Source organism: Callithrix jacchus, chromosome 17 (assembly GCF_049354715.1).
Source record: "Callithrix jacchus isolate 240 chromosome 17, calJac240_pri, whole genome shotgun sequence".
Taxonomy (NCBI): Eukaryota; Metazoa; Chordata; class Mammalia; order Primates; family Cebidae; genus Callithrix; species Callithrix jacchus.
Genome location: NC_133518.1, coordinates 42,015,364 through 42,041,532, shown reverse-complemented (window position 1 = coordinate 42,041,532; position 26,169 = coordinate 42,015,364). Strand labels below are relative to the sequence as shown.

The following is a 26,169-nucleotide window of genomic DNA, read 5'->3' as shown; positions in this document are numbered from 1 at the left end:
GCAGGACATGACAGCACATGCCTATAGTCTAAGCTACTTGGGAGGCCGAGGTAGGAGGATCGCTTAAGCCCAGGAGGTTGAGGCTGCTGTGAGTCATAATCGCACCACTGCACTCCAGTGGTGGTGCACTCCTGGGTGACAGAGCAAGAACCTGTCTCAAAAATAAAAACAAAAACAAACTTGTTAACAAACTATTTGTATGTCTGACAACTAGAAAAATTTTAACACAATTTTGTTTTATTAAGAAATTATTTTTCAGTGAGATGTTATCCTTATGATTATGTTATAAAAGTCTTTATCCTTTAGTGATAAATACTAATATTTATGGATGAAATGATGCCTGGAATTTGCTTCATAATACTCTGTGCTGAGAGGAAGAGAACCATTAATTGATCATCGCCAAGTGATGAGTATATGGGTAATCCATATACTATTTTCTGTTCTTTCAGTATGTCTAAAATTTTCCAGAATAAAATGCTAAGAAAGTGTTAAGAAAAAGTACATATATTTTAGCCTTAGGTCCAATCAAGAAAAAAATATTAAGAGGAGATATAATAATTAAGCAGAATTGTACCCCAGAATCCAGAATAAATTCAACTTGAGCTCAATGATTTGGTGTAAACAGCCATAAAACAGCTACTTGGGTGGCTGAAGTGAGAGGATTGCTTAAGCCTGGGAGTAGGAGGTTCCAGTGAGCAGAGATCATGCCTGCACTCCAGCCTACGTGACAGAGCAAGAATCTGTCTCAATTTAAAAAAACAACAACAACAAAAAGTAGAAAATCTATGTTCTACCACACAGGATAAGGAATCATACAGTCATTCTTGCAATCAACAAACATTTACTGAGTACCTATAATGTGCCAAGCAACACACTAGAAGCTACCATTAAGAAGGTGAAAGAAATAGTTCAATGGGGTAGACTTGATAAGTCAGCCTAGCCCTCTGTTGAGGGTAGATTTTAAGGCCATTCACCAAAACAGTTAACAGAAAGAAGCACAGGTTTGGTGAGAAAAACAAAACCAGCTTCAGAAATGTTGAGTTTAAGGTCACAAAGGAACAACAAAGTGAGATGTCCAGAAGACAGCTGGAATTAGTTCTTGACCTTAAGAAATATCTAGCCTAGAAATACAGATTAAGTTATCATTATATAAGACAAGGCTGAACACATTATCTATGTCATTTCATTTAATGCTCACAAGCCACAAGATGGGGATAGGATATCAAATCCTAATTTGTATTTGAGGAGAATGACACTAGAAGAGATTATATAACCTGCCTGAGGTCATAACAGATAGTAGTAGTCCAAGTATGGGATAGGAGTACAACTGTAAGTAAGTAATAACAAAGCCAAAGAAAGACCCCTCAATTAAAGTCACAGGGGCAAAAGAGGAGAAAGGGAAAGAAGCCAACAAAACAAAAAGAAAAAACTATGAGACGTTTATTCTAGAACCCAAGGAGATTACAATTTCAAGGAGGGAGCTGTCACCAGGATCAAATAAAACTAGTTTTTAAAAATGTCTTTTTATTTGGGTAAAATATAGATAACATAAAATTTATGTTTTTTAAATTTAAAACATGTAAATAGTATTATAGAATGCTTTCCATGAACAATACATCATTTTACAAGAAATGTATCTTTTAATCTTTACAAACCACCCACGAGATGCAATTACCACTATCGTTTTAATTATTTTTAAAAAGTTGTTTTCAGAGACAGTCTCTCTCTCACCCAGACTGAAGTAGAGTAGTGTAATCATAGCCCACTGTAACCTTGAACTCCAGGCTCAAGTTATTCTCCCATCTCAGCCCCCCTAAACACTGGAATTACAGGCATGAGCCACTGCACCCAGGCATGTTTACCATTTTGAGCATTTTTAAGTATATAGCTTTGTGGTATTAAGTACATTGACATTTTTGTGCAGCCATTATCACCATCCATCTCCAGAACTTTTTCATCTTTCCAAACTACAACTATACACCCATTCAAAAACAGCATCACTTCCTCCTCCCCCTTATCCGCTGGCAACCACCATTCTACTTTCTCCACGAATTTGACTACTCTAAGTATCTCACATAAGTGGAATCTGACAATATTTATCCTTTTTTGATTGACTTATTTTGCCTAGTTAGCAGAACGTCTTCAAGGTTCATCAATGTTGTAGCATGTGTCCAGATTTCTTTCCTTTTTAAGGATGAATAATATTCTATGTATATAACACAATTTATCCACTCATCTGTTGATGGACACTTGGGTTGCTCCCACACTTTGGATACTGTAAATAATGCTGCTGTGAACATGGGTGTTAAAGTATCTGTTAAAGTCCCTGCTTTCAATTCTTTTAGGTATATACCCAGAAATAGAATTGCTGGACCATATGGTAAATCTATGTTTAATTTTTGGTGGAACTCTAATATCCTTTTCTACAGTGGCTGTACCACGGTACACCCTCCACCTGAAACACACAAGGGTTCCAATTTCTCCACATCTTCACAAACACTTGTTATTTTCTGGGTTTTTAAAAAAAAAATTTCCCCCTTTTAGTGACAGGATCTCACTCTGCTGCCCAGACTAGAGTGTAGTGGTGCACCCATAACTCACTGCAGCTTCCACTTCCCATTCTCAGATCCTCCCTCCTCAACCTCCTAAGTAGCTGAAACCACAGGTGCGTGTCACTAAACCCAGCTAACTTTTTTTGTATTTTTTTGGAGAGATGGGGTTTCATCACGTTGCCCAGGCTGCTCTCAAACTCCTGGGGTCAAGCGATCTGCCTGCCTTGACCTCCCAAAGTGCTGGGATTATAGGTATGAGCCCCCATGCCCAACTGTTTAAGTAATAGCTATCATAAGGGGTGTGAAGCAGTGTCTTGTGGTTTTAATTTGCATCTCCCTCATAATTAGCAATTTTGAGCATCTTTTCATGTGCTTATATCTTCTTTGGAGAAATGTCTATTCAAGTTCTTTTTCCATTTTCCATCAGGTTTTATTTGTTGTTGAGCTGCAGGAGTTAATATATTCTAGGTATTAAACTCTTTATCAGATACACGATTTGCAAATATTTTCTCCAATTCCATGGGCTGCCTTTTTACTCTATTGATATTGCCCTCTGATACACAGTTTTTTATTTTTGATGAATTCCAATTTATCTATTTTTAAATTTTGCTACCTGTGCTTTGTGCCATATCAAAGAAATTGCTGCCGAATCCAATGTCATAATGTTTCCCCTCTATGTTCCCTTCTAAGAGTTTCACAGTTTTACTTCTTATGTTTAGGTCTTTGATCCATGTTGAGTTCACTTTTGTATTTATTTTGAATTTTTAAAGATTTCCTGTAAAGACAAGCAAGATTGCAGGGGGCTGAAAAGCTAATGAAACATGAATACTGAGAATAGCAGGTTCTTTCCAAAGCTTCACCATGAAATGAAGAGAATTAGAGTTGGCGATAAGTAAAGAACTGTATGAGATCAAGAGGATTTATATAATGGAAAGACTTGAGCAATCAATTCTTGAGGTTTGACTCCCCTTCTTGAAACCAGATATAAGGAAAATATAATCCTTGGAAAGGAAGGTAACTCTTTTCATAAATACAGAAAGGATGGATGGGTACAGATGCTAATAATTTAATAAATTCAAAAGGCAAATATAACAAAACAATGTACTCTGCTTCAAAGAACTCAGAATAGTTGCTGGGGAAAGGAGAGGAATGTACTTAGATAATCAAAAGCAGCCCGTGGCTCAAGCCTGTAATCCCAGCACTTTGGGAGGCCCATGCAGGTGGATCACAAGGTCAGGAGATTGAGACTAGCCTGGCCAATATGGTGAAACCCTGTCTCTACTAAAAATACAAAAATTAGCTGGGAGTGGTGACACATGCCTGTAGTCCCAGCTCTTTGGGGGGCTGAGGCAAGAGAATCACCTGAACCCGGGAGGCGGAGGTTGCAGTGAGCTCAGATCGCACCACTGCACTCTAGCCTGGGCAACAGAGCAAGACTCTGTCTCAAAAAAACAAAAATTACAAGCAAGTATCATGTGCACCCAATGCAGGCAATGATTAACTCTACCTAGAGAATTCATAGAAGGCTGTGTGTGCGTGATTAGCAAAATCCATCACTTCTGACAAAATGACTTAGGATGGTTATTTATAAATAATAGTATACATTTCATATACATCACAATTTATTTCTATATAGCACTATAACATGTTCATATATTTTCCCCACTTATTATCTCAAATAATGGGAAAAGAAAAATAGTGATTTTTTTGGTTTGTTTTGTTTTTTGAGATGGAGTCTTGCTCTGTTTCGCCCAGGCTGGAGTGCAGTGACGTGACCTTGGCTCACTGCAACTTCCGCCTCCCGGATTCAAACGATCCTCCAGCGTCAGCCTCCCAAATAGCTGGGATTACAGATGTGTGTCACCACGCCCAGTTAAGTTTTTGTATTTTTAGTAGAGAATGGTTTTACCGTGTTAGCCAGGATGGCCTCAATCTTCTGATCTCATTATCCACTCACCTCAGCCTCCCAAAGTGCCATGAGCCACCACACCCGGTCTAATTTTCTTTTTATTCAAACCACAAAGTCCAACCCTAATTGATTACACATAGGATCAACGGCATTTACAGCTATAAATGCCATAAAAGAACTGATCCTGGTCAGGTGCAGTAGTTCATGCCTATAATCCCAGTGCTTGGGGATGCCAAGGTGGGCAGACTGCTTGACCTCAGGAGTTTGAGACCAGCCTAGGCAACATGGCGCAACCCTGTCTCTACAAAAAAAGATAGAAAAATTGGCTGCTATAGAGGCACACACCTGTAGTCCGAGTTACTCAGGAGGCTGAAGGGGAGGATCGCTTGAGCTTGGGAGGTGGAGGCTGCAGTAAGCTGAGATTGCATCACTAACACTCCAGCCTGGATAACAGAGACAGACTCTGTCTCCAAAAGAAAAAAAAAAAAAGAACTGGTCCCTGGTCCTGGTACATAGTGGACATTTGAAAAAAAAAAAACAACTGTTCAATGAATGAATGCATAAGAACCTTCCTGAATTTTGTGGTTCTTTAATTTCTAATGTATAGCCTTCTGGACCTGTGGAGTATCTACTTATTACCTGCCAACAGACCATAAGCTCCTACTTGTGGCAGACTGCACTTTATTTCTCTATGTATCCCATGAAGTGCCCTTAGACCATAAGCTCTTACAGGAGAGAAAATGCATTTTTCTTTTTTTGCCTCCTCTACATCACCTAGAACTTGCTTAACAGAAAAATTTACTGAAATTAACAAACATTTTTAAGTAATATAAACTCTAGATATAAAGAATCAAAGGGCCAGGTGTGGCAGCTCACACCTGTAATCCTAGCACTTTGGGAGGCTGAGGCGGGCAAATCACCTGAGGTCAGGAGTTTGAGATCAGGCTGGCCAACATGGTGAAATCCTTTCTCCACTAAAAGTTACAAAAATTAGCCAGGCGTGGTAGCAGGCGCCTATAATCCTACTTACTCGGGAGGCTGAGGCACTGAGGCAGGAGAATCACTTGAACCTGGGACGGGGAGGTTCCCATGAACCAAGATCATGCCACTGCACTCCAGCATGGGTAACAGAGTGAGAGTTCATCTCAAGAAAAAAAAAAAAGAATGCAAGTTTGTATATGCTACTAAAGTCCTTTAAAAAAACAATCAAAGAACGAGTAGTTACATTTGCATGTGAATCAAAAAAACTTAGTGCTATGTATCTTATTTAAATCAGCACTAGCCAATAGAAATATGTTAGCCACAATTTTGTATTTTCTGGTAGCTACATTAAGAAATAGGCAAAAAAAAAGTGATCCCAACAATATATCCGAAATATTAGTTGAATATGTAATTGATATAAAAATTATTCATGAGATCTTTTACATTCTTTTTTCTGGTACTACGTCTTTGAAACCCACTGTGTAACTTATATTTACAGTACATCTCAATTCAGACTAGCTGTAAGTGAGGTGCTCAATGGCCACATTTGGCTAATGGCTACCATAGTATAGGACATCACAAATGTAACAAAAAATTCAAAATCTTTAATTACAAAGTAACATGAATTGTTTTAGACAAAGTCAGGAGACATTGTGATTCCTCAAGGATAATTTCACAAGTATCATTTAAAAATCTGAACAAAGAGATACATGGGAGGAAGAACCAGCATTGCTGGTAGTGGTCAGAGTTTCTTACAAAGTTTCATTTTGTAAAAATTATTCACGCTTGCATCATTTGTGTAATTTTTAAAAATGTTTTAGTAAAAAAGTAAATTGATTACCATTCATAAGATACACTAACTTGGTCGTGATGGCTCATATCTGTAATCTCAGCATTTTGGGAGGCTGGGGTGGACAGATCACTTGAGCCCAGGAGTTTGAGACCAGCCTGGGCAACATGGTGAAATCCCATCTCTACAAAAAATACAAAAATTAGACAGGCATGGTGGTGGTATGCACCTGTAGTCCCAGCTATTTGGGAGGCTGAGGTGGGAGGATGGCTTGACTCCAGGAGGCAGAGGTTGCAGTGAGCCATGTTCACACTACTGAACTCCATCCAGCCTGAGGAACAGGTGAGTCAGTCTCAAAAAACAAGAAAAAAGAAAGAAGACTCACAGGAGTGAGCATTTCTTATTTTGTGACTTCTACCCTGGAACTGAGATAAGAGAGTATAATTTTTCAAAAGTATACTACAAGATTGGAGTAGATATGCAAGTATTATATGAAGCTTACGCACCTCCTCTGAGGTAAGCAACAAATACCAGGATAACCAACATGGAATGCACCTGCCCTAAAATAAGAACAAATAAGGGGTAATTATGGTTAAGAACTGATAGACCCAAGAAAGAACACAAGAGGGACACTCAGCCCTAAGCAGGTCCCTATTAGTCACGGCTTCCTTGAGGAAGTGATATAAAACTGAATCCCTAAGGGACAAGACAGGTAAAATAAGAGTAAGAGGGAGGGTAGTCCCAAACACTAGAAACTGTAAGAGGCTCTATATGGCTAAAGCCTTTAGAGATGAAGCTGAAGAGGGAAAATAGGGTCAAAGCTCAAAGGACTGGCTAAGAGTTTGGATTTTACTATGAAGGCAATGTGTAAGCACTTAAAGCTTTTAAGGGAGTAAAAATTAAGCAAGTTTTTAAAAACTTGAATTCAATTGTTATTTCCCTGTTTAAACAATTCCAGTGTTTCCCATCACACAATAAAATCTCAGCCTCTAAGGTGCTAAAGGATGTGGCCCTTGCCTACCCCTCCCTATTTAACTCATACCACCCACGATTTGCTCCCTGTACTCCAGCGTTCTTACTATTCTTTTTTTTTTTTTTTTTTTGAGACAGAGTTTTGCTCTTGTTACCCAGGCTGGAGTGGCACAATCTCGGCTCACCGCAACCTCCACCTCCTGGGTTCAGGCAATTCTCCTGCCTCAGCCTCCTGAGTAGCTGGGATTACAGGCACGCGCCACCATGCCCAGCTAATTTTTTGTATTTTTAGTAGAGACGGGGTTTCACCATGTTGACCAGGATGGTCTTGATCTCTTGACGTTGTGATCCACCTGCCTCGGCCTCCCAAAGTGCTGGGATTACAGGCGTGACCCACCGTGCCCGGCCTTAAAGTAGGCTCATTAGGCTCCTCACGGTGGCTCACGCCAGTAATTCCATCACTTTGGGAGGCCGAGGCAGGTGGATCACTTCAGGTCAGGAGTTGGAGACCAGCCTGTGCAACATGATGAAACACTGTCTTCACTAATAATACAAAAATTAGCCAGGTATGGTGGTGGAAGCCCGCGTAGTCCCATCTACTTGAGAGGTTGGGACAGGAAAATCACTTGAACCCGGGAGGGAGAGCAGAGATTACATCACTGGAGAGAGCAAGACTCAGTCTCAAAAAAAAAAAAAAGTAGGCTCATTCCCACTTAGGGGCATTTGTACCTCCTATTTCGTCTCAGATTCACATGATTAGCTTCTAGCTTCTTAACACCATCCAAATCTCTAGTGGCTGCTCCTCAGAACCTCATCCACATCTCACTGTTCCATTTAACATCTTAATAGCAACTATCACATTTGAAAATGTCTTACAACTGCAAAGCAATCTTAAGTAGGAAGATCAGAGAAGGTGATTCTGAAATCACATCTAAATGAAACCATCCAGTGTTCAGATAGAAGGAACAGCAAGTGACTGAAGGCAGGAACCACCTTGGTGTCCTGGAGAAATGAGGTCAGTATCACTAGAGTAGATGAGGTCAGAGGCAAGCTGAGCCAGATTATATAGGACCTTAGAGGCCTTGGTAAGGAGTTTAGATTTTATACTGATTTTTAGTGTCCTGGAAAGTCAAAAGACGGTTTTGTGTAGGGGGAAACTTGTAATATGACTAATAGATGAAAAATCACTTCACTGAGTGGAAAATTTATAAGTAGGTAAAAGTAGAAATGAGGAGATCAACTAACATTACTGTATCAGTTTAGGTAAGAAATTCTGGTGGTAGTAGTGAAGATGGTGAGAAGTGTTAGATTCTAGATGTATCTTAAACATATGGTTGTCAGAACTAACTTATAGATTATTAAGGGATAAGGGAGAAAAACCTAGGATGACTCCTAGGCTTTTGGTTGGTATGTTCAAAATAACATGGGAGAAGGAACAAATTCAAGGGCAGTAAATCAGGAGTTCTGCTTTGGATATGTTAATTTTCACTTCCCAGTATAGATGTTGAGTAAGCAACCTAATATAATCTGATCAGAAATATAAATTTGGGAGTTATCAGCATATGGATGACATTTAAAGCCATGAAATTAGGTAAGATTACTTGGGAAGAGAGCATAAATCAAAAGAGGGTTAAGGACATAGTCTGAAAGCACACTGGAGAACAGTCAAGAATGACTTCTAGATTTCTGGTTTGGAGAAATGAGTGAATATGGTGCCATTTACTGAGATATCTCTACTTCAGTGAATAAGAGAAAAATAATTTTTTGTTGTTGTTGTTAATGAATGAGAGCTTCTTACGTTGCTCAGGTTAGCCTTGAACTCATAGCCTTGCCTCCTCAAGAGCCAGGACAACTGGCGGGAGCCACCCCACGGCTCCCAATAAATTTTTTTTTTAATTTAAAAAAAGAAGTCTTGTGAAGGTTAAGACGTGAAGAATTTGTATTGGTATTGGATATGCTGAATCTTAATTACACATAGGACACTCAGTGAAACTATCAGTATACAGCAAATATACAGTTCCGTAGGAGGCAGGATTTGGAAAAACATATTTGGAGTCATCAAATAGCAGATGATAGTTGAAGGCAGGAAAGTGGAAAGGTCATTTACCAAGACTACGCAGAGTAGAATCCTAACAGCAAAAAACAATAGGACAAACTTTGTCTGAGAGACTGATGAAGAGCTGCCCATAATTAGAACACTGATCTCATTTTTTTCAATAGTCTAATTGCCGTAGTCATAAGGGAGAACATTTTGGAAGAAAAGGCCTTGATAGCTTGAATCTGAACCCTAGCTCTGATACCTGCTAGCTGTGCCTTTGGTTTTTCAACTTCTGTGACCCTGTTTCTTAAACAGTGATAACTCCTGTTCCATCCTATGTCATGGACATACTATGAAAATGGATGAGCTTGTTTCATTGAAGTAGTTGTAGCGAAAAAGCCATGAAAATTAAAAACTATTAGACAATTTTCTATAGGTCAATTTTTCTATTTCTCTTGGAATGGCTACAAATGGAAGATAACATAAGCTCTACTGATGAAACAGACTATATATAATCCAAGAACCAATTATTTTTATTAACAGGTCTCATGGAGGAAGACAGAAGAGGGAAGAGAAGTATTAATTCTACTTTAAAATGAATTAATTAGTAGAGCTAATTCTACTTTAAAACAAAGTGGGAAAAATATACTGAGCTTCACAGTGAGCCTGAAAGATAAAATCTGTAAAACAACTTCCTAAAATGATCACTTTTCTTCATCTTCTTTTAGAGAGGTATACGTTATTTTATAAACTGTAAACACAAAAGTATACTTGCCACACTAATAAAAAGTGGAAAAAATTCACACAGTCAAAAATAGTGATGCAGTTAGGACAAGAATCGTCCCTTCATTTATCCTCTTATTCATATATTAAGACTAGATTATTTGCATGGCCAACCAGTGGAAATGAACACAACTGCGCTGCAAAAAGAAAGGGAAGCAGCTATCCCATCGGCTTAATGTCAGTTTTGACTGTGTATGGAGAGTTTTCAAACCGTTTAAGAAATTGGGAAGCAGTTATTCCAACTGATCATTCAACTGCGGTAGTAGCACAAGCTCATTTATTTCTTGTTCGCAGTAGTTTAGAATTAAAACAAACAAAACAAAACCAGCCCTACTGAGTCTTTAGGCCTGGTTCAGGAAAGCCTGCCTGAGTGTTACAGGGGTGTGGCAGTCATCAACACCTCTCCCTCCCTCTTTCGGTAAGACACTGGTTTTCATGAGGTTTACAGAAAACAGGCATTTGCAAATGAACTATTAAATTGCCTCCAAATTTTGGCAACAGTCTGTGCACGTTAAGATTTTGTGGACACTGAGGTCTATCTCTCCAATTTCTGACTAAAATAACGTATCGAGGACTGGACGATTAATACGAAGGAGTTCACATCTTCAATATGTACTATGACTTCACTTCAAAGAAAATAACTGCCTTTTCCATCAAGTGATGTCACTTGCAGAAAATGAGAAGCGGTGATTTTTTTCCAAGGGCAGTTTGGGGACAAAATATAAGGCTAAAAACCAATTCCTCCACGAGTGATCACAAAGAACAGAAACTGATGAGTCAAGTCTCTCGTCTAAGGAAAGGGGTTTTCGAGAAGAAAATGAGTGTAGAAAAGTGACCATAAAGTGATCAGCAGGGACTCTTCCCTCGAGCTGCAGGAAGCAAACTCTCGGGTTGGGCGAACTCTCCGGCGCTGCTGAGGTAAACCCGGGCCGGCAGACGCCTCTCTCTCCCCTAGAATCGGCTTCCCGCAGGTTTGTGGCGACGACCCCACGTCCCCACGTCCCCACGTCCCCACGTCCCATCGACGAGCACTCTGAGGGAGAAGCGCCCAAATGAGCCACGGAGCATCTCCACAAGGGCAGCAGCTGGGGCTTCGGGGATCCGAACCACGGCGCGGCAGGAGAGGGGAGAGCACGTGAAACCCCAGCCGGGATCGTCAGAGGAGGATGCAGGACCCAGGATGGGCCTAGCCCTACCTGCCCAGCTCCCGCAGAGCCGGGATCATGGACGCCAGCTCCAGGCCAGGTTCCCCCATGCTGAGGCTGCCTGACACTCGTCAAACACGCCGACGCGGGTTCCTGGCGTCTCCAAAGCTACCCCGGCCGGAAGAGAACGGCGCCCGACGGAGCCTCGTGGGGGCCAAAACTCTTCCCGGAAGCCGCTATTGGCCCCGCTTGCCGGGCCCTGCGTCTGTTTTGTAGAGGACCCGGGGGAAGCCGGGAAGCAGTTAGGGGGCGGGGCAAGCGGGCGAGCGCGCGCCGGTCGAACTTCCCTGGTTGGGTTCAGGACTTAGTTCTCAGCACTAAGCGAGCAACGTTTGTGAAGTTTTCGTCTTGAGCGGCCAGACTGCTGTTCTGAAGCCTGGGAGGCACAGCGAAGCCAGACCCCCGAATCGGGAGAGGCTAGGGGCTTGAGGGCTGCCAACCCAGAATCTCGCTTCACAAATGTGAGAACTAGGACAGTTCAGCGAGTAAAGGCCAAAAGTAGACTCCGTTTCCCCAGAGTAACGCTGTCACATTTTAAAAGTTTCTCACTTCGCCACTACTCTTGTCACGCTGTTGAGAGAGAAAGGGCAAAAGGTGGGCTCTCCCTGTTTGTTTTTCTTTTTAAGCATTTTTTTTCGACTTGAAGTCGCTCTTAGGTTTCCGTGAGGACCCTGCCAACATATAATATTTAAAAATGGGGTTGGATTATATTTGTGTCTCATCAGAGCAGCAGTACTGTGGAAATGCCACCATTACAGGCATCCACAACCTGTGATTTATTTTTTATTTACTTATATTTTTTGAGACGGAGCCTTGCTCTGTCACCAGGCTGGAGTGCAGTGGCGCAATCACGGCTCGCTGCAACCTCCACCTCCTGGGTTCAAACGATTCTTCTGCCTCAGCCTCCCGAGTAGCTGGGACCACAGGCGCGTGCCCCCACGCCCGGCTAATTTTTTTTGTATTTGTAGTAGAGACGGGGTTTCAGCATGTTGGCCAGGATAGTCTCGATCTCTTGACCTCGTAATCCGCTCACCTCAGCCTCCCAAAGTGCTGGGATTACAGGCGTGAGCCACCATGCCCGGCCCTGTGATTTAATTTTTAAAGTAAATCAATGGATTTGGGGAATATACATTTTCTCGAGAATACAGACCAGCATTCCCTAACCTTTTTGGCATCAGGGACCAGTTTTGTGGAAGACAATTTTTCCATGGACAGGGAGGTGAAGGGAGGTTTTCGGGATGATTCAAGCACATTACATTTATTGTGCACTTTCTACTATTGCATTGTAATATGTAATAAGTCATTATACAACTCACCATAAGGTAGAATCAGTGGAAGCCCTGAGCTTGTTTTTCTGCAACTAGATGGTCCCATCTGGGGTGATGGGAGACAATGAGAGATCATCAGGCATCAGAGTCTCATAAAGAGTATGCAACCTATGTCCGTCGCATGTGCAGTTCACATAGGGTTTGCACTCCTGTGAGAATCTTATGTCCCGCTGACCTGACAGGAGGGGAGCTCAGGCGATAATGCCAGTAATGGGGAGCTGCTGTGAATAGAGATGAAGCTTCCTACTGTGTGGCCCGGTTCCTAACAGGCCTCTGACCAGTACTGTGGCCCAGAGGTTGGAGACCCCTAATAGAGACCACTGCTGCTTTCCTGGAAAGCTTTCTTTGGCCTCCATGACTCTTTCTTGTTAATAACACTTCTTTGCCATCCCCTTTACTGTTGGTATTCGTCAGGATTCCAACTTAGGTTCTTTCCTCTTTTTTAGTCTTTCCTTCACTCTCAAGGCTTCAGTTAACTTTCTATCTGTTGTTCACTCCCAAATTCATTGCTTTTCCCTTATCTCTTTCCAAGATTTGTATTTTCTGTGTTTATCTCCCTACTGAATATTTTCCCTTCAGCATTTCCCAGGCAGTTTATTTTGTTTAACTTTTTGTTATAGGGACTTTCAAATATATGTAAAAGTAGACAGAATAAGGAGCTCCTTTATGCCCATCGCCCAATCAATGATTATCAGCATATGGTTAGTCTTTGTTTCATCGATAACCACCTTTCTCATTTTCTCTCTCCCCAGTTGGATTAAAGAAAAGTGTAGACATCATATCAAATTATCTGCAGATGCTTCAGTTTATATCTTTAAAAGACAAGGACGAGATTCTACCTCCTAAATATCAGACTTACCCACTTTCCCCCAAATTCCCTTACCACCATTCCAGTTTAGGCCATCATCACCTCTTGCCTAAATTACTTCAATAGGCTTCTAGTTTGCCTGTCTGCCTTTAGGCTTGTTTTTCTCTAACCCATTTGCCATACTTAGGCTGGAGGGGGTCTCCCAGACATTTTTTTTTCCTGAAATGAGTCTCACTGTATTGCCCAGGCTGGACTGCAATCACACGATCTTGGCTCACTGCAACCTCCACCTCCAGGATTCAAGTCATCCTTCCGCCTCAGCCTCCCAAGTAGCTGGGATGACGGGCACATGCCACTATGCTTGGCTAATTTTTGTATTTTTAGTAGAGATGGTGTTTCAGCATGTTGGCCAGGCTGGTCCTGAACACCGGACCTCAAGTGACCTGCCCATCTTGGCCTCCCAAAGTGCTGGGATGCTGAGATTATAGGAGTGAGCCACTGCACCTGGCCATCTCCCAACTTTTTTTTGAGACAGAGTCTCACTCTGTGGTCCAAGCTGGAGTGCAGTGGTATGATCTCAGCTCACTGCAACCTCCACCTCCAGGATTCAAGCCATCCTCCCACCTCAGCCTCTCACGTAGCTGGGATGACAGGTGCGTGCCACTATGCCCAGCTAATTTTTGTATTTTTGATAGAGATGGGTTTCACCATGCTGGCCAGGCTGGTCTGGAGGTCTTGGCCTCAAGTGATCCGCCTGCCTTGGCCTCCCAAAGTTCTGGGATTACAGGCAGGAGCCACCATACCCAGTCAATTTTTAATTTTTGTGAGTATATAGTAGATGTATCTATTTATGGGGTACATGAGCTATTTTGATACAGGCACACAATGTGTAATACATCAGGGTAAATGGAGTATCCATCACCTCAAGCATTTATCTTTTGTGTTACTAACAATCCAATTATACTCATTTTAAAATGTACAATAAATTATTATTATTATTTTCTGAGACAGAGTCTCTCTCTGTGGCCAGGCTGTAGTGCAGTGGCGCGATCTCGGCTCACTGCACCCTCCCCCTCCCAGGTTCAAGCGATTCTCCTGCCTCAGCCTCCCAAGTAGCTGGGACTACAGGCGTGTGCCACCATGCCCAGCTAATTTTTTGTATTTTTTAGTAGAGACAGGGTTTCACCATGTTGGCCAGGATGGTCTCGATCTCTTGACCTCATGATCTGCCCGCCTCGGCCTCCCAAAGTGCTGGGATTACAGGCGTGAGCCACCACACCCAGCCGTAAAAATGTACATTAAATTATTGTTGACTGTAGTCACCCTGTTCTGCAATCAAATACTAGATCTTTTTTCTTTTTGGAGACAGGGTCGCACTCTGTTGTCCAGGCTGGACTGCAGTGGTGTGATCTTGGTGCATTGCAGCCTTGGCCTTCCAGGCTCAGGTGATTTTCCCACCTCAGCCTCCTGAGTATCTGAGACTACAAGTGCACACCACCATACCCGGCTAATTTTTGTGTTTTTTTGTAGAGACAAGGGTTTTGCCATGATGCCTGGATGGTCTTGAACTCCTGGGCTCAAGTGATTGGCTTGCTTCGGCCTCCTGAAGTGCTAGAATTACAGGCTCAAATACTAGATCTTATCATTCTAACTATATTTTTGTATCAGTTAAACATCCCTACTGCCCATTCATCACCGCCCCCCCACTGCCCTTCTTAGCCTCTGGTAACCGTCATTTTACTGTCTATCTCCATGAGTTCAACTGTTTTTATTTTTAGCTCCCACAAATAAGTGAGAACATGCAAAGTCTGTCTTTCTGTGTCTGCCTTATTTCACTTAACATAATGACTTCCGGTTTCGTCCATGTGGTTGCAAATAACAGGATCTCATTCTTTTTTATGGCTGACTACTACTCCATTGTACACTTATAGCACATTTTCTTTATCCATTCATCTGTTGATGAACACTTAGGTTGCTTCCAAATCTTGGTTATTATGAAAATTATTGCAATAAACATGGGAGTGCAGATATCTCTGATATACCGATTTCCTTTCTTTTGGATGTACACCTAGCAGTGGGATTTCTGGATCATATGGTAGCTCCAGTTCTAGTTTTTTGAGGCACCTCCACACTATGTTCTCCATAGTGGTTGTGCTAATTTACATTCCCACCAACAGTGTACAAAGTTTCCCTTTTCTCCACATGCTTGCCAGCATTTGTTATCCAACTTTTAAAAATTATTATTCGGTAGTACTGTTGAATTTTTTAAAATGTGTATCCTAATAGATGCACATTTTTATTAACCATATCCTAATGTACATGAAATTCATGATAATTTACATTTGAACATAATACAACTGTCAATTGATTCCTGTGTTCCTCTCAGCCTCTTTTTATCATCTGGGGAGAGGGAGTGTGGAGGAGAGGATGAGGCAGGAAGCAGAGCGGTTGGTGTGGATGGGTCCCAGTGTCCCTGGTATTTTCTAAGCCCAGGTAAGTTGACAAAGGGGCGACAATTAATGTTCTGGAATTCCAGTCAGCCATGCATATAGAAATGTCCCCATTCATGATTAAACTAGAGTGTTAAATGACCACCAGGTGGTGCTACAACCCAGTTGAGACCAAGATGGATTTAGTTCTCAGCCAGATGCTCAAATTCCTGTTTAGTTAGCTGTGCAAGTTCCATCATAATGCAACAGTTTTACAAGTTCCTTTCTACATCTGAATGAACTTCCGTGGACAGCTCTTGGTACACACACATTCAATAATACACATTTTTAACAAGTTTCTAGATGATGCTGATGTTGTTTGGAGTTGCTCTACACAGTAGAGCTACCTTTTCAAAACCCAAAAACCATGCCATTTCCCTTCTTTAATAGCGTGGCTATGTATAGAATATTGTCAGACATAGATTAAGGGTTAAAGGGTTAATGTAAGCATTAAGGCCCTTATATGTATGTCTGTTAGTTTGCATTGGGTAAAGCCTGAAATAATAGAAAACATAACCACAACCCAATATTCTGAAACTTAATAATTCAGGATAAATGATCCAGTACAGCCAAACTGCATGAATACACTAGTCCCATTTAGCGGAAACACTGTAAAAACCCATTACAAAAAAAGTAGTTATCATAAAGTAACAAAATAAATCCCGGCACTTTGGGAGGCCGAGGCGGGTGGATCACGAGGTCAAGAGATCAAGACCATCCTGGTCAACCTGGTGAAACCCCGTCTCTACTAAACATACAAAAAATTAGCTGGGCATGGTGGCGCGTGCCTGTAATCCCAGCTACTCAGGAGGCTGAGGCAGGAGAATTGCCTGAACCCAGGAGGCAGAGGTTGCGGTGAGCCAAGATTGCGCCATTGCACTCCAGTCTGGGTGACAAGAGCAAAACTCCATCTCAAAAAAAAAGAAAAAAAGAAACTTAACAGTAAAGCCATTTGTTTTTTTATCCCTGTGGCAGTTTCACATCTGATAAGACTATACTATAGAACTAATTAACACTCCACTGTATTTGGAGACAATGCAGAAATAAGGACATAGACTACTTTTGTATGTATCCAAGAGATTTCTATTTCAGTAATGAATTATTTTCATTTTCATTGCTAGGTCCTGAGTATGATCCTAAGATTATGTAAAATGTAATGGAGTAGTGTAAGTATTTGTATTTGTGATTACTATTTTTACTTTTCTGAAAAACACTTTCATCTGCTATTACCCTCCAAGTAGCTCTGTAAGTAAAATGCGGAGAGGTTTCTGAATTCTCCAATTTGAGCAAGCATCAGAATCACCTGGAGAGATTCTGACTCAATTGGTCTGAAAGAAAACTCAATTATTTACATTATTAACAAGCTACTAGGTGCTGCTGCTGGTGCTACACTCCCCAAACTTTGAGTTAGCACCATTTTAGGGTAGTGGTTATTAACTTTGGCTACACACTGAAATTACATGGATGGGAAGTTTTTAAAAACATATTTGGGGACTCCCAGCGATTCTGATTTGATTGGTTTGGGTTAAGGCACTTAGAAGTACGTATATGCATTTCTTTACTTGCCAGCAAGTTCAAGCACCTACTCATGTCTACTAATCATTTGGATTACCTATTTTTTGTAAATTGCCTCTTTAGAACTTTATACGTTTTAATTTGGTTAGATTTTTTTTGTTGATTTATACTACAAACATTTTAATATATTATGGATTCAACCTTTTCTGACTTATATCTGAGAATATTACATCTTAGTTTGTCACTTGGCTCTTCTGTACGAATTTTAATTTTAATTATATAAAATCTGTCCACCATTTCCTTTATGGCTTCTGAATTTTAGTCTTGCTTAGGAAGGTTAACCACAAGATTTAAAATGTTCCTTTATACTTTTCCCTAACATTAGTTTCCTAGTATTCCTTTTCCCATTTATCTACAGATTTTTTTTTTTTTTTTTGAGATGGAGTTTTGCTCTTGTTGCCCAGGCTGGAGCGCAATGGTGCCATCTCCTCTCACTGCAACCTCGGTCTCCTGGGTTCAGGTGATTCTCCTGTCTCAGCCTCCCAAGTAGCTGGGATTACAGGCATGCACCAATATGCCCAGCTAATTTTTTTTTTTTTTTTTTTGAGACAGAGTCTCACTCTGTCACCAGGCTGGAGTGCAGTGGCATGATCTCGGCTCACTGTAACCTCTGCCTCCTGGGCTCAAGTGATTCTCCTGCCTCAGCCTCCCGAGTAGCTGGGACTACAGGCACATGCCACCATTTCCAGCTAATTTTTGTATTTTTTAGTAGAGACAGGGTTTCACCATGTTGGCCAGGATGGTCTCAATCTCTTGATCTTGTGATCCGCCCACCTCAGCCTCCCAAAGTGCTGAGATTACAGGCGTGAGTCATGGTGCCTGGCCTAATTTTTGTATTTTTAGTAGAGATGGAGTTTCACCATGTTGGCCAGGCTGGTCTCAAACTTCTGACCTCAGGTGATCGGCCTACCTTGACTTCCTTCCCAAAGTGTTGGGATTACAGATGTGAGCCACTGTGCCTGGCTATATATCATTTTTGAAACATGATTAGATAACTTGTTTCCCAGATGGATAGTTCATATGTTGGTATTGAAGTCCCTTCTGCCACTTTCAGAATAAAGGGATTTGTTAAGGCATCTAGATGACATACAGAATCTTTGAGAGAAACAGGCTTCATCATGAGTGTTCAAGAACTCCCCAGATTACCTGACAAGGCAGATGCTAACTCTGAAAGGATGAGGATGCTGCAGAATTAGGAATCTGCCCAAAGGGGCTCATGCCTTTTCTCTCTCTTCATGAAATACAAATTTGAATCAGTCTTACTTGGCTTGGTGGAACCTAAATCATTTTTGCCACCCTAGCTACAAGTGAATGTGGAAAATATTGGTTTTGGTCTTCCAGGAAGTCATCCAAGAAGAGAGTTGGTCAATCCATGCGTGGTATCTGTTACCATGTCACTGACTAGTCCATCATTTTCCTGTATTTTGAAATGCCATTATTTTCATAAATATATCATAGATATATTTAATTAAAAGATATTTGGGAACAATCAGCAGCCTTTGCCACATCCCATAGCTCTCTTATAATTTGTCATCTGTTTCAGTTAATGTAGTATATGATCTTATTTTTTTCCAAGTAAAGAAGGGCAAGGTGTTGGGGGAGGATGGAGAATGTAGAAAGTTGCCTCAGGTCACCCTTATAGGTCCTAAAGCCATTTTTTCTGCCACTGCTTGTTGAGCTGACATCATTCTGGGATAATAGCCCAGCTTGATTTCCCAATTACTAATCTATGTCTGTCTATTCTGAAACCCAGACCATTCATTTTGTTATTTTAATTTCAGTTATCTAATATATATATGTACACACACACACACACACACAATTTTTTTTTTTTTTCCTAACAGGGTCTCACTCTATCACCCAGGCTGAAGTGCAGTGGTGCAATTATGGCTAATTGCAGCCTCAGTCTCCTGGGCTCAAGTGATCTTCCCACCTCAGCCTCCTAAGTAGCTCGCTGGGACGAAAGATGTGTGCCACCATGCCTAGATAATTTTTTTTCTTTTTGAGATGGATTCTTGCTCTGTCACCCGAGCTGGAGTGCAATGGCGTGATCCTGGTTCACTGCAACCTCTGCCTCCCAGGCTCACGTGATTCTCTTGCCTCCGTTTCCTGAATAGCTGGGATTACAGGCACATGCCACCATGACTGGCTAATTTTTGTATTTTCAGTAGAGACGAGGTTTCACCATGTTGGCCAGGCTGGTGTCAAACGCCTGACCTCAAGCGATCCACCTGCCTTGACCTCCCAAAGTGTTGGGATCACAGGCTTTAGCCACCCCGACTGGCCTCCTAGCTAATTTTTGTATTTTTTGTAGTGATGAGGGTTTAGCCGTGTTGCCCAGGCTAGTCTCGAGCTCCTGAACTCAAGTCCTGCCTTGGCTTCCCAAAGTGCTAGGATTACAGGTGTGAGTCACCGCACCTGGCCTCAGTTATCGAAATTTTAAATTTCCAAATATATAGTCAATTTTTTGTATATATGACATCTCATGTTTCTCTGAAGATATTATACAATTCAAATGTCTTCTTCTGATTGTTCTCTAGCTTTATTTTCTCTAATTGTAAAAATGGTGCCTTTCTTATGGTGACTTTTTTCAAATGTGTGACAATGTGTTCGCTATCTGTGCAATTTTGTATTTTAGAATCTCTTTTGCCTTTTTATTTACAGTAGCTGTTCTCTGCCAATGTTGTGTAAGGAACAGCACTTAGAAGATACAGGGATGTTGGTAGCTCATCTTTAAAGTGTAGGAGACTGGTGTTCTTCCTGGAGGTCTATTGCTTCCTGGGCCACACTTTAGAACCAGTTGGAGAGGAGAAAGTAGTTGACCAGCCTAGCTACTCTAAATCTCTTTTTCTAATTACTCTCCCAAATCAGTGTCTCAGTACCCTCGTCCCTACTTCTTGATCTGTTAACTGTGAGTTTGTACACCCTCTCCCCAGCTACTCCTACTTTTACCTTTAGCACATTCCTCCATATGATTTGAGCCAAATTTTCCTTCATTTTGTTTTTCTGAGATTTCATCTATCTGCATTCCATCTTTTCTCAACATTTCTGGTTTGCCGATGGCAATTTTTTCTTGTTTCTAGGATTTCACCATGTTGACCAGGCTGGTCTCAAACTCCTGAGCTTAGGTCACCCACCGGTCTTGGCCTCCCAAAGTGCTAGGATTATAGGCGTGAGCCACCACATCCAGCCTTCTTTTACTTTTTTTTTTTTTTTTTGAGACGGAGTTTTGCTCTTGTTGCTCAGGCCAGAGTACAATGGTGCAGTCTTGGCTCACCACAACCTCTGCCTTCTGAGTTCAAGAGATTCTCTTGCCTCAGCCTCCTGAGTAGTCAGGATTACAGGTATGTGCCACCACTCCCAGCTAATTTGGTATTTTTAGTAGAGACAGAGTTTCTCCATGTTGTTCAGGCTGGTCTCGAACTCCTGATCTCAGGTCATCCGACTGCCTTGGCTGCCCAAAGTGCTGGCATTACAGGCATGAGCCACCATGCCCGGACTTTACTTTTTAAAAGTATCTCCTGGCTGGGCCCAATGGCCCAGGCCTGTAATCCCAGCACTTTGAGAGGCCAAGGCAGGCAGATCGCTTGAGCTCAGGAGTTCTAGACCAGACAGGGAAACATGGTGAAACCATGTATGTCCAAAAAATATGAAAAGTAGCTGAGTGTGGTGGTGCATTCCTGTAGTTCCAGCTACTCAGGAGGCTGAGGCAGGAAGATCAATTGAGCCCCAGAGTTGGAGGCTGCACTGAACCATGTTCCTCCCACTGCACTCCAGTCTGGGTGACAAAGTGAGACCCTTTGTCTCAAAAACGAATAATAATAATTAAAATAAACAAAATTATCCCCTGTATCATTTCATAAGATTTTAGGTGGTAGGTGGGTGTAGGTGTGTGTGCTTTGTTGGCTATTTTGATCTTATGTGTGTTAGATCAAAACAGTGTGTGTTAAATTGTGTATGTGTGTGTGTTCATGAGAGAGAGAAGTTTTGTCCTTTTTTTTTGGACTTATTTCTCAGATTATTGTTTTCTCCTCTAAATGATTAAAAGAAGAGAAAATAATCATAAATTCAGAGTTGAAATAAATATTGAATCTCCCATCCAAGTACTAACCAGGTCCAGACCTGCTTGGCTTCTGAGAGCACACGAGATCAGGAGCATTCTAGGTAGTTTGGCCATGGACTGAATATTAAATCTTAGTCTTTCTCACATATGTTTTTTTCTCTACTCATTTTGTTCTGGAAAAAACCAGCCAAATAAAACAAATATGGTCACATCACACTTGCTGGTATCATTCAGAATGTACCCACTTTTCCTAAAATTGGTTGTAAAATTGGTGCCTATATAGTAGCGGATTTCAGGATGACAATCATGGCTGGGTGACAGTGGGGTGTTATGGTTATAAGCATGTTAGAAACCATCAGGCTCTGGGGAATGAACTAACATTAGCCACATTCACAGAGACTCAGTTATAATCCAGAATGCCAATATTTTTCTCTTAGAGTACAGGATACATTATAACTTGGCAGGGACCAGTATTGTAAATAGCAGAAAACTGGAGTTGAATACTGGTTCTGCCATTCACTCTTTTTTTTTTTTGTTTTTGAAACAATTTCTCAGTCTGTCATCCAGGCTGAAGTGCAGTAGAGTGATCTCGGCTCACTGCAACCTCCACCTCCCAGGCTCAAGTGATTCTCCCACCTCAGTCTCCCAAGTAGCTGGGACTATAGGCGCACACCACCACGCCCAGCTAATTTTTGTATTTTTGGTAGAGACAAGGTTTCACCATGTTGGCCAGGCTGGTCTTGAACTCCTGACCTCAAGTGATCCACCCACCTCTGCCTCCCAAAGTGCTGGAATGAGCCACCTCGCCCAGCCTGCCCAGCTCTTGAGTTGGAATCGTGGTCCTGCCATTCCCTCTCTTTCTTACCTATTATTACTGAATCTGCACTTTTGCCTTCATGAACACTAAACGAAATAAACCACATCAATTTCTTGGCACAGTAGCCAGCACATAGAAGACATGGAACAAATATTAGCGATGATAGTGAAGATGATGACGGCAGTAATCACTGAAGCTCTGCTTTTTTGGTAGCCCTCCCAGTATCAATGAGCCTGGGAAAATAAATTAACAATTCAGATGGATCCTTGGAAACTGTGAAATTAGCAAAAATTGTCTTTATATAAAAGACATTAAAAATTTTAGTTGTATTTAGTTTTTTATCTTTAGTTGTGTTATCATGGGAAAATAACATCTTGTACTTCAGTTTTCTCACCTATAAATTGAGAATAATTTCTTAGGGTTGGCATGGATATTCACAGTAAACACTGTGAAGTGTTTTAAATGGTAACTACCCAGTAGCAGCTCAATTTTTTTTTGTTTTTTTTTGATAGGGTCTTTCTCTGTTGCTCAGGCTGGAGTCCAGTGGTGTGAACATGGCTCACTGTAGCCTCAGACTCCTGGGCTCAAGAGACCCTCTCATCTCAACCTCCAGAGAAGCTGGTACCACAGGCACATGCCACCACACCTGGCTAATTTTAGTTTTTTTTTTTTTTTTTTTTTTTTTTAAGAGATGGCATTTTGCCACATTGCCTATGCTGGTCTTGAACTCCTGAGCTCAAGCAACCTGTCCACCTCAGCCTCCCAAAATGCTGGCATTACAGGCATGTGCCACCATGCCCTGCTTTATCCTTGTTTTATGTTTGGTTGGTGATTTTATCATTATTTTGCCCAGCTTAAAAGATATTTTTTTCAACCAACAGTTGGAATACATGATTGAATATAATTTATGTGATAAACAAATATTTAAATTAAGACTATCCTAGAAAAATTGGAACATATGATTACTATAACTACGGTGTACATTTTGAACTAGTTTAAAAATCTTTGTATAAATTTTTTCTCATTGTTCTGCAAGCCAAAGAACAGTGTACACTTTGATTACCGGAATACTTATGTCCACCAAATACACCATCTCTCCTCTATGAATTCTTCCTACCTGATGCTATTACTTCAATTGTTTTCAAACGATTGCTCCTTTAATTATTAGTGATGGCCAGGTGTGGTAGCTCATGCCTGTAATCCTGGCAGTGTGGGAGGCAGAGGCAGGTGGATTACCTGAGGTCAGGTGTTCGAGACCAGACTGGCCAACATGGCAAAATCCCGTCTCTACTAAAAATACAGAATTAACTGGGTGTGGTGGTGCACACCTGTAATCCCAGCTACTTGGGAGGTTGTGGTAGGCGCACTGCTTGAACCCGGGAGGTGGAGATTGCAGTGAGCCGAGATGGCACCACTGCACTCCAGCCTGGGTGACAGAACGAGACTCCATCTCAAAAAAAAAAAAAAAGAAAAAAATTATCAGTGAACTCCTTTTATCAAATAAGGTTTCACAAGATACTACAATATATAAGTAGTCTGGGTTGGAGTCCTTGATCCAGAACCCTGTGTTTTTCTCTCCGTGAAACTCAGTGCTCCTGGAAACACAGTTTGAATACTTTATTTCTCATTGGTCCAATCAGTTAAGCAGATAACAATTTTTTTTTATAATTATTATGCACTGGTTGTGTGTTTTTTTTTTTCTTTTTTGAGACAGTCTCACTCTATCACCCAGGCTGGAGTGTAGTGGTAAAATCTTGGCTCACTACAGCCTCTACCTCCCAGGTTCAAGCGATTCTCCTGCCTCCACCTCCCAAGTAGCTGGGATTACAGGTGCCCACCACCACGCCTGGCTAATTTTTGTATTTTTAGTACAGTATTTTATCATGTTGCCCAGGCTGGTCTCGAACTCCTGACCTCAGGTGATCCACCCACTTTGGCCTCCCAAAATGCTGGGATTACAGGCATGAGCCACCGTGCCCGGCCCCAGTTGTGCATTTCTAATGATATACCCTAGTTATTATTTTACACTTAGGAACACTTTTGGGAAATAGTTTTATCAATGGTATGTTTACAAATCACATCTTAGGGTTGGCTGCTTTTACAGAGAGTTGTTACGGACATTTTATACAGATTACGTTTAGCTTCCTTTACAGAGCATGACTTTTATTTTACCTCTCCCAAATCAGGTTATACCATATTTAGAATCTATCTTTCCTCATGAAGTTACCCTGGTCAATATTACCACTAAATAAACAGATCACAAGTACATTTAAAGTGTTTTCTTATCAAATTAATTGGGGAATAATTTACACACATTTTTCATATTTAAAGTGTACAACTTAGCTACCATAGTTGCATACACCTGTAAAATTGACACTACCCTCAAAACAGAGAAAATATCCATCACCCTCCCCTCAAAAATATTTTTACTGCTCCTTTGCAGTTTATCCTTCCCTCCACCCATGGCTCCAGCCAATTACTAACCTTGGTTTTGTCATTATAGGTTAGTTTGTACGTCATATAAATTATATGGTATGTTTTGTCTCTGGCTTCTTCAAATCAGCATACTGATTTTGAGAGTTATCCTCCTGTGTGAGAGCATTTCTTCTTTTTTATTGTTGAGTCATATTGCATTGTTTAAATGTACCGCAATTTTTTTTTTTCATTTACATGTTGAACATTTGGGCTCCTTCTGGTTTGGGGCTATTGTGAAAAACAGCTGCTATGAGCATTCCCGTTTTTGTGTAAGCATATGTTTTAATTTCTCTTGGATAACATCTAGGAATGAAATGGCTGGGTCATATGTTAAATTTATGTTTACCTTTTAAAGAAATATTTTGCTTTATTTTGTGAGAACTTACTTAACTCCCACTGCATATCTAGAACCAGATAAGGATACTAAATTTACCTGATTCTCTAGGTGAGAGGTGGGGAAAATTCCTTTTCTTTCCTCTCCATGGCCCACCTACTTGCATAGTTCATTGCTCGTCTAATTTCTTTGGGTTCTTAAAAATAATTTCAACTCCCCCCCCCCCTTTTTTTCCTATTGTTACCATCCCAGGGTTGGTTGGGTGCCTATTCTGGATTGCGTATTGTGCTGGGCGCAGAAGGGGCACGCGAGACTTTGAGTTAAAGGAGCAGCAAAACGTTGTTCTGTTCTCTGGACTGAGTTGGACAGACCACAACTACGATTATGCTTCAGGCAAAGTATGTGAGGACTCTTGAGGCAGCATTCCATTTACTTGACTCACATGCGAGAGAAAATATTCTACTTTTGTTTGAGTGTGGGCTTTAGTTATATATTTATTTTAATCAGGTGTGGCTGTTAGATGAAAAGGAAGCAGTAAGTGAAACAAACAAACAAAAAGAGTAGGGGAGAGAAACAAGTCTTCCTTTAATAACTAATACCTTTCCCTTCGACCAGCAGGTCCCAACGTGTGGTACCTAGACTAGCAGCACCAGTTTTCTTTGCTGAGAACAAGTTAGAAACGCAAACTGTTGAGCTAAGCTCCAGACCTAAACGAATGGGAAACTCCGGGTTTGGGATCTGTGATTTAAAAAGCCCTCCAGGTGATTCTGATCTACGCTCGTTTGAGAACCGCTGTGCTAAACTCATTCCCAGGGTGTAGGTGGTCATCTTTAGGCTTGGGTAACTGTGGTTAGTAGAGAACATTGCTGCAGCGTCCTTCCACCTCTCCCCGCTCACGCCCCTAGCGCCTGCAACAACTCTTTCACCCGGAGCCTGAACCCAGACTCTGGGCGTCCCGTTCCCTCCCTTGGGAGCCGGAGGCAAAACGTGGCAAGTGGATTCAGAGTTTGAAGGCCCGGGTGCCGATCGAGCATGCGCAGTGGCGCGAGC

The 26,169-nt window shown here is 41.4% G+C and overlaps 1 protein-coding gene across 5 annotated transcripts in view; it reads right to left on the bottom strand.

Annotated features, from left to right (window-relative positions):
• Window positions 1–11,362, bottom strand: part of ATR (ATR checkpoint kinase) — a 129,499-nt gene extending 118,137 nt beyond the window's left edge. For all 5 annotated transcript variants that reach the window (XR_013528590.1, XM_035278080.3, XM_035278081.3 and 2 more), the window contains exon 1: window positions 11,222–11,362. Coding sequence is in view for 3 of the 5 variants with exons in the window: in XM_035278080.3 (XP_035133971.3) it covers window positions 11,222–11,280 (59 nt within the window). In the remaining 2 variants the exon portion in view is untranslated. The remainder of the gene's footprint in view (window positions 1–11,221) is intronic.
• Between the last annotated feature and the right edge of the window lie 14,807 nt (window positions 11,363–26,169).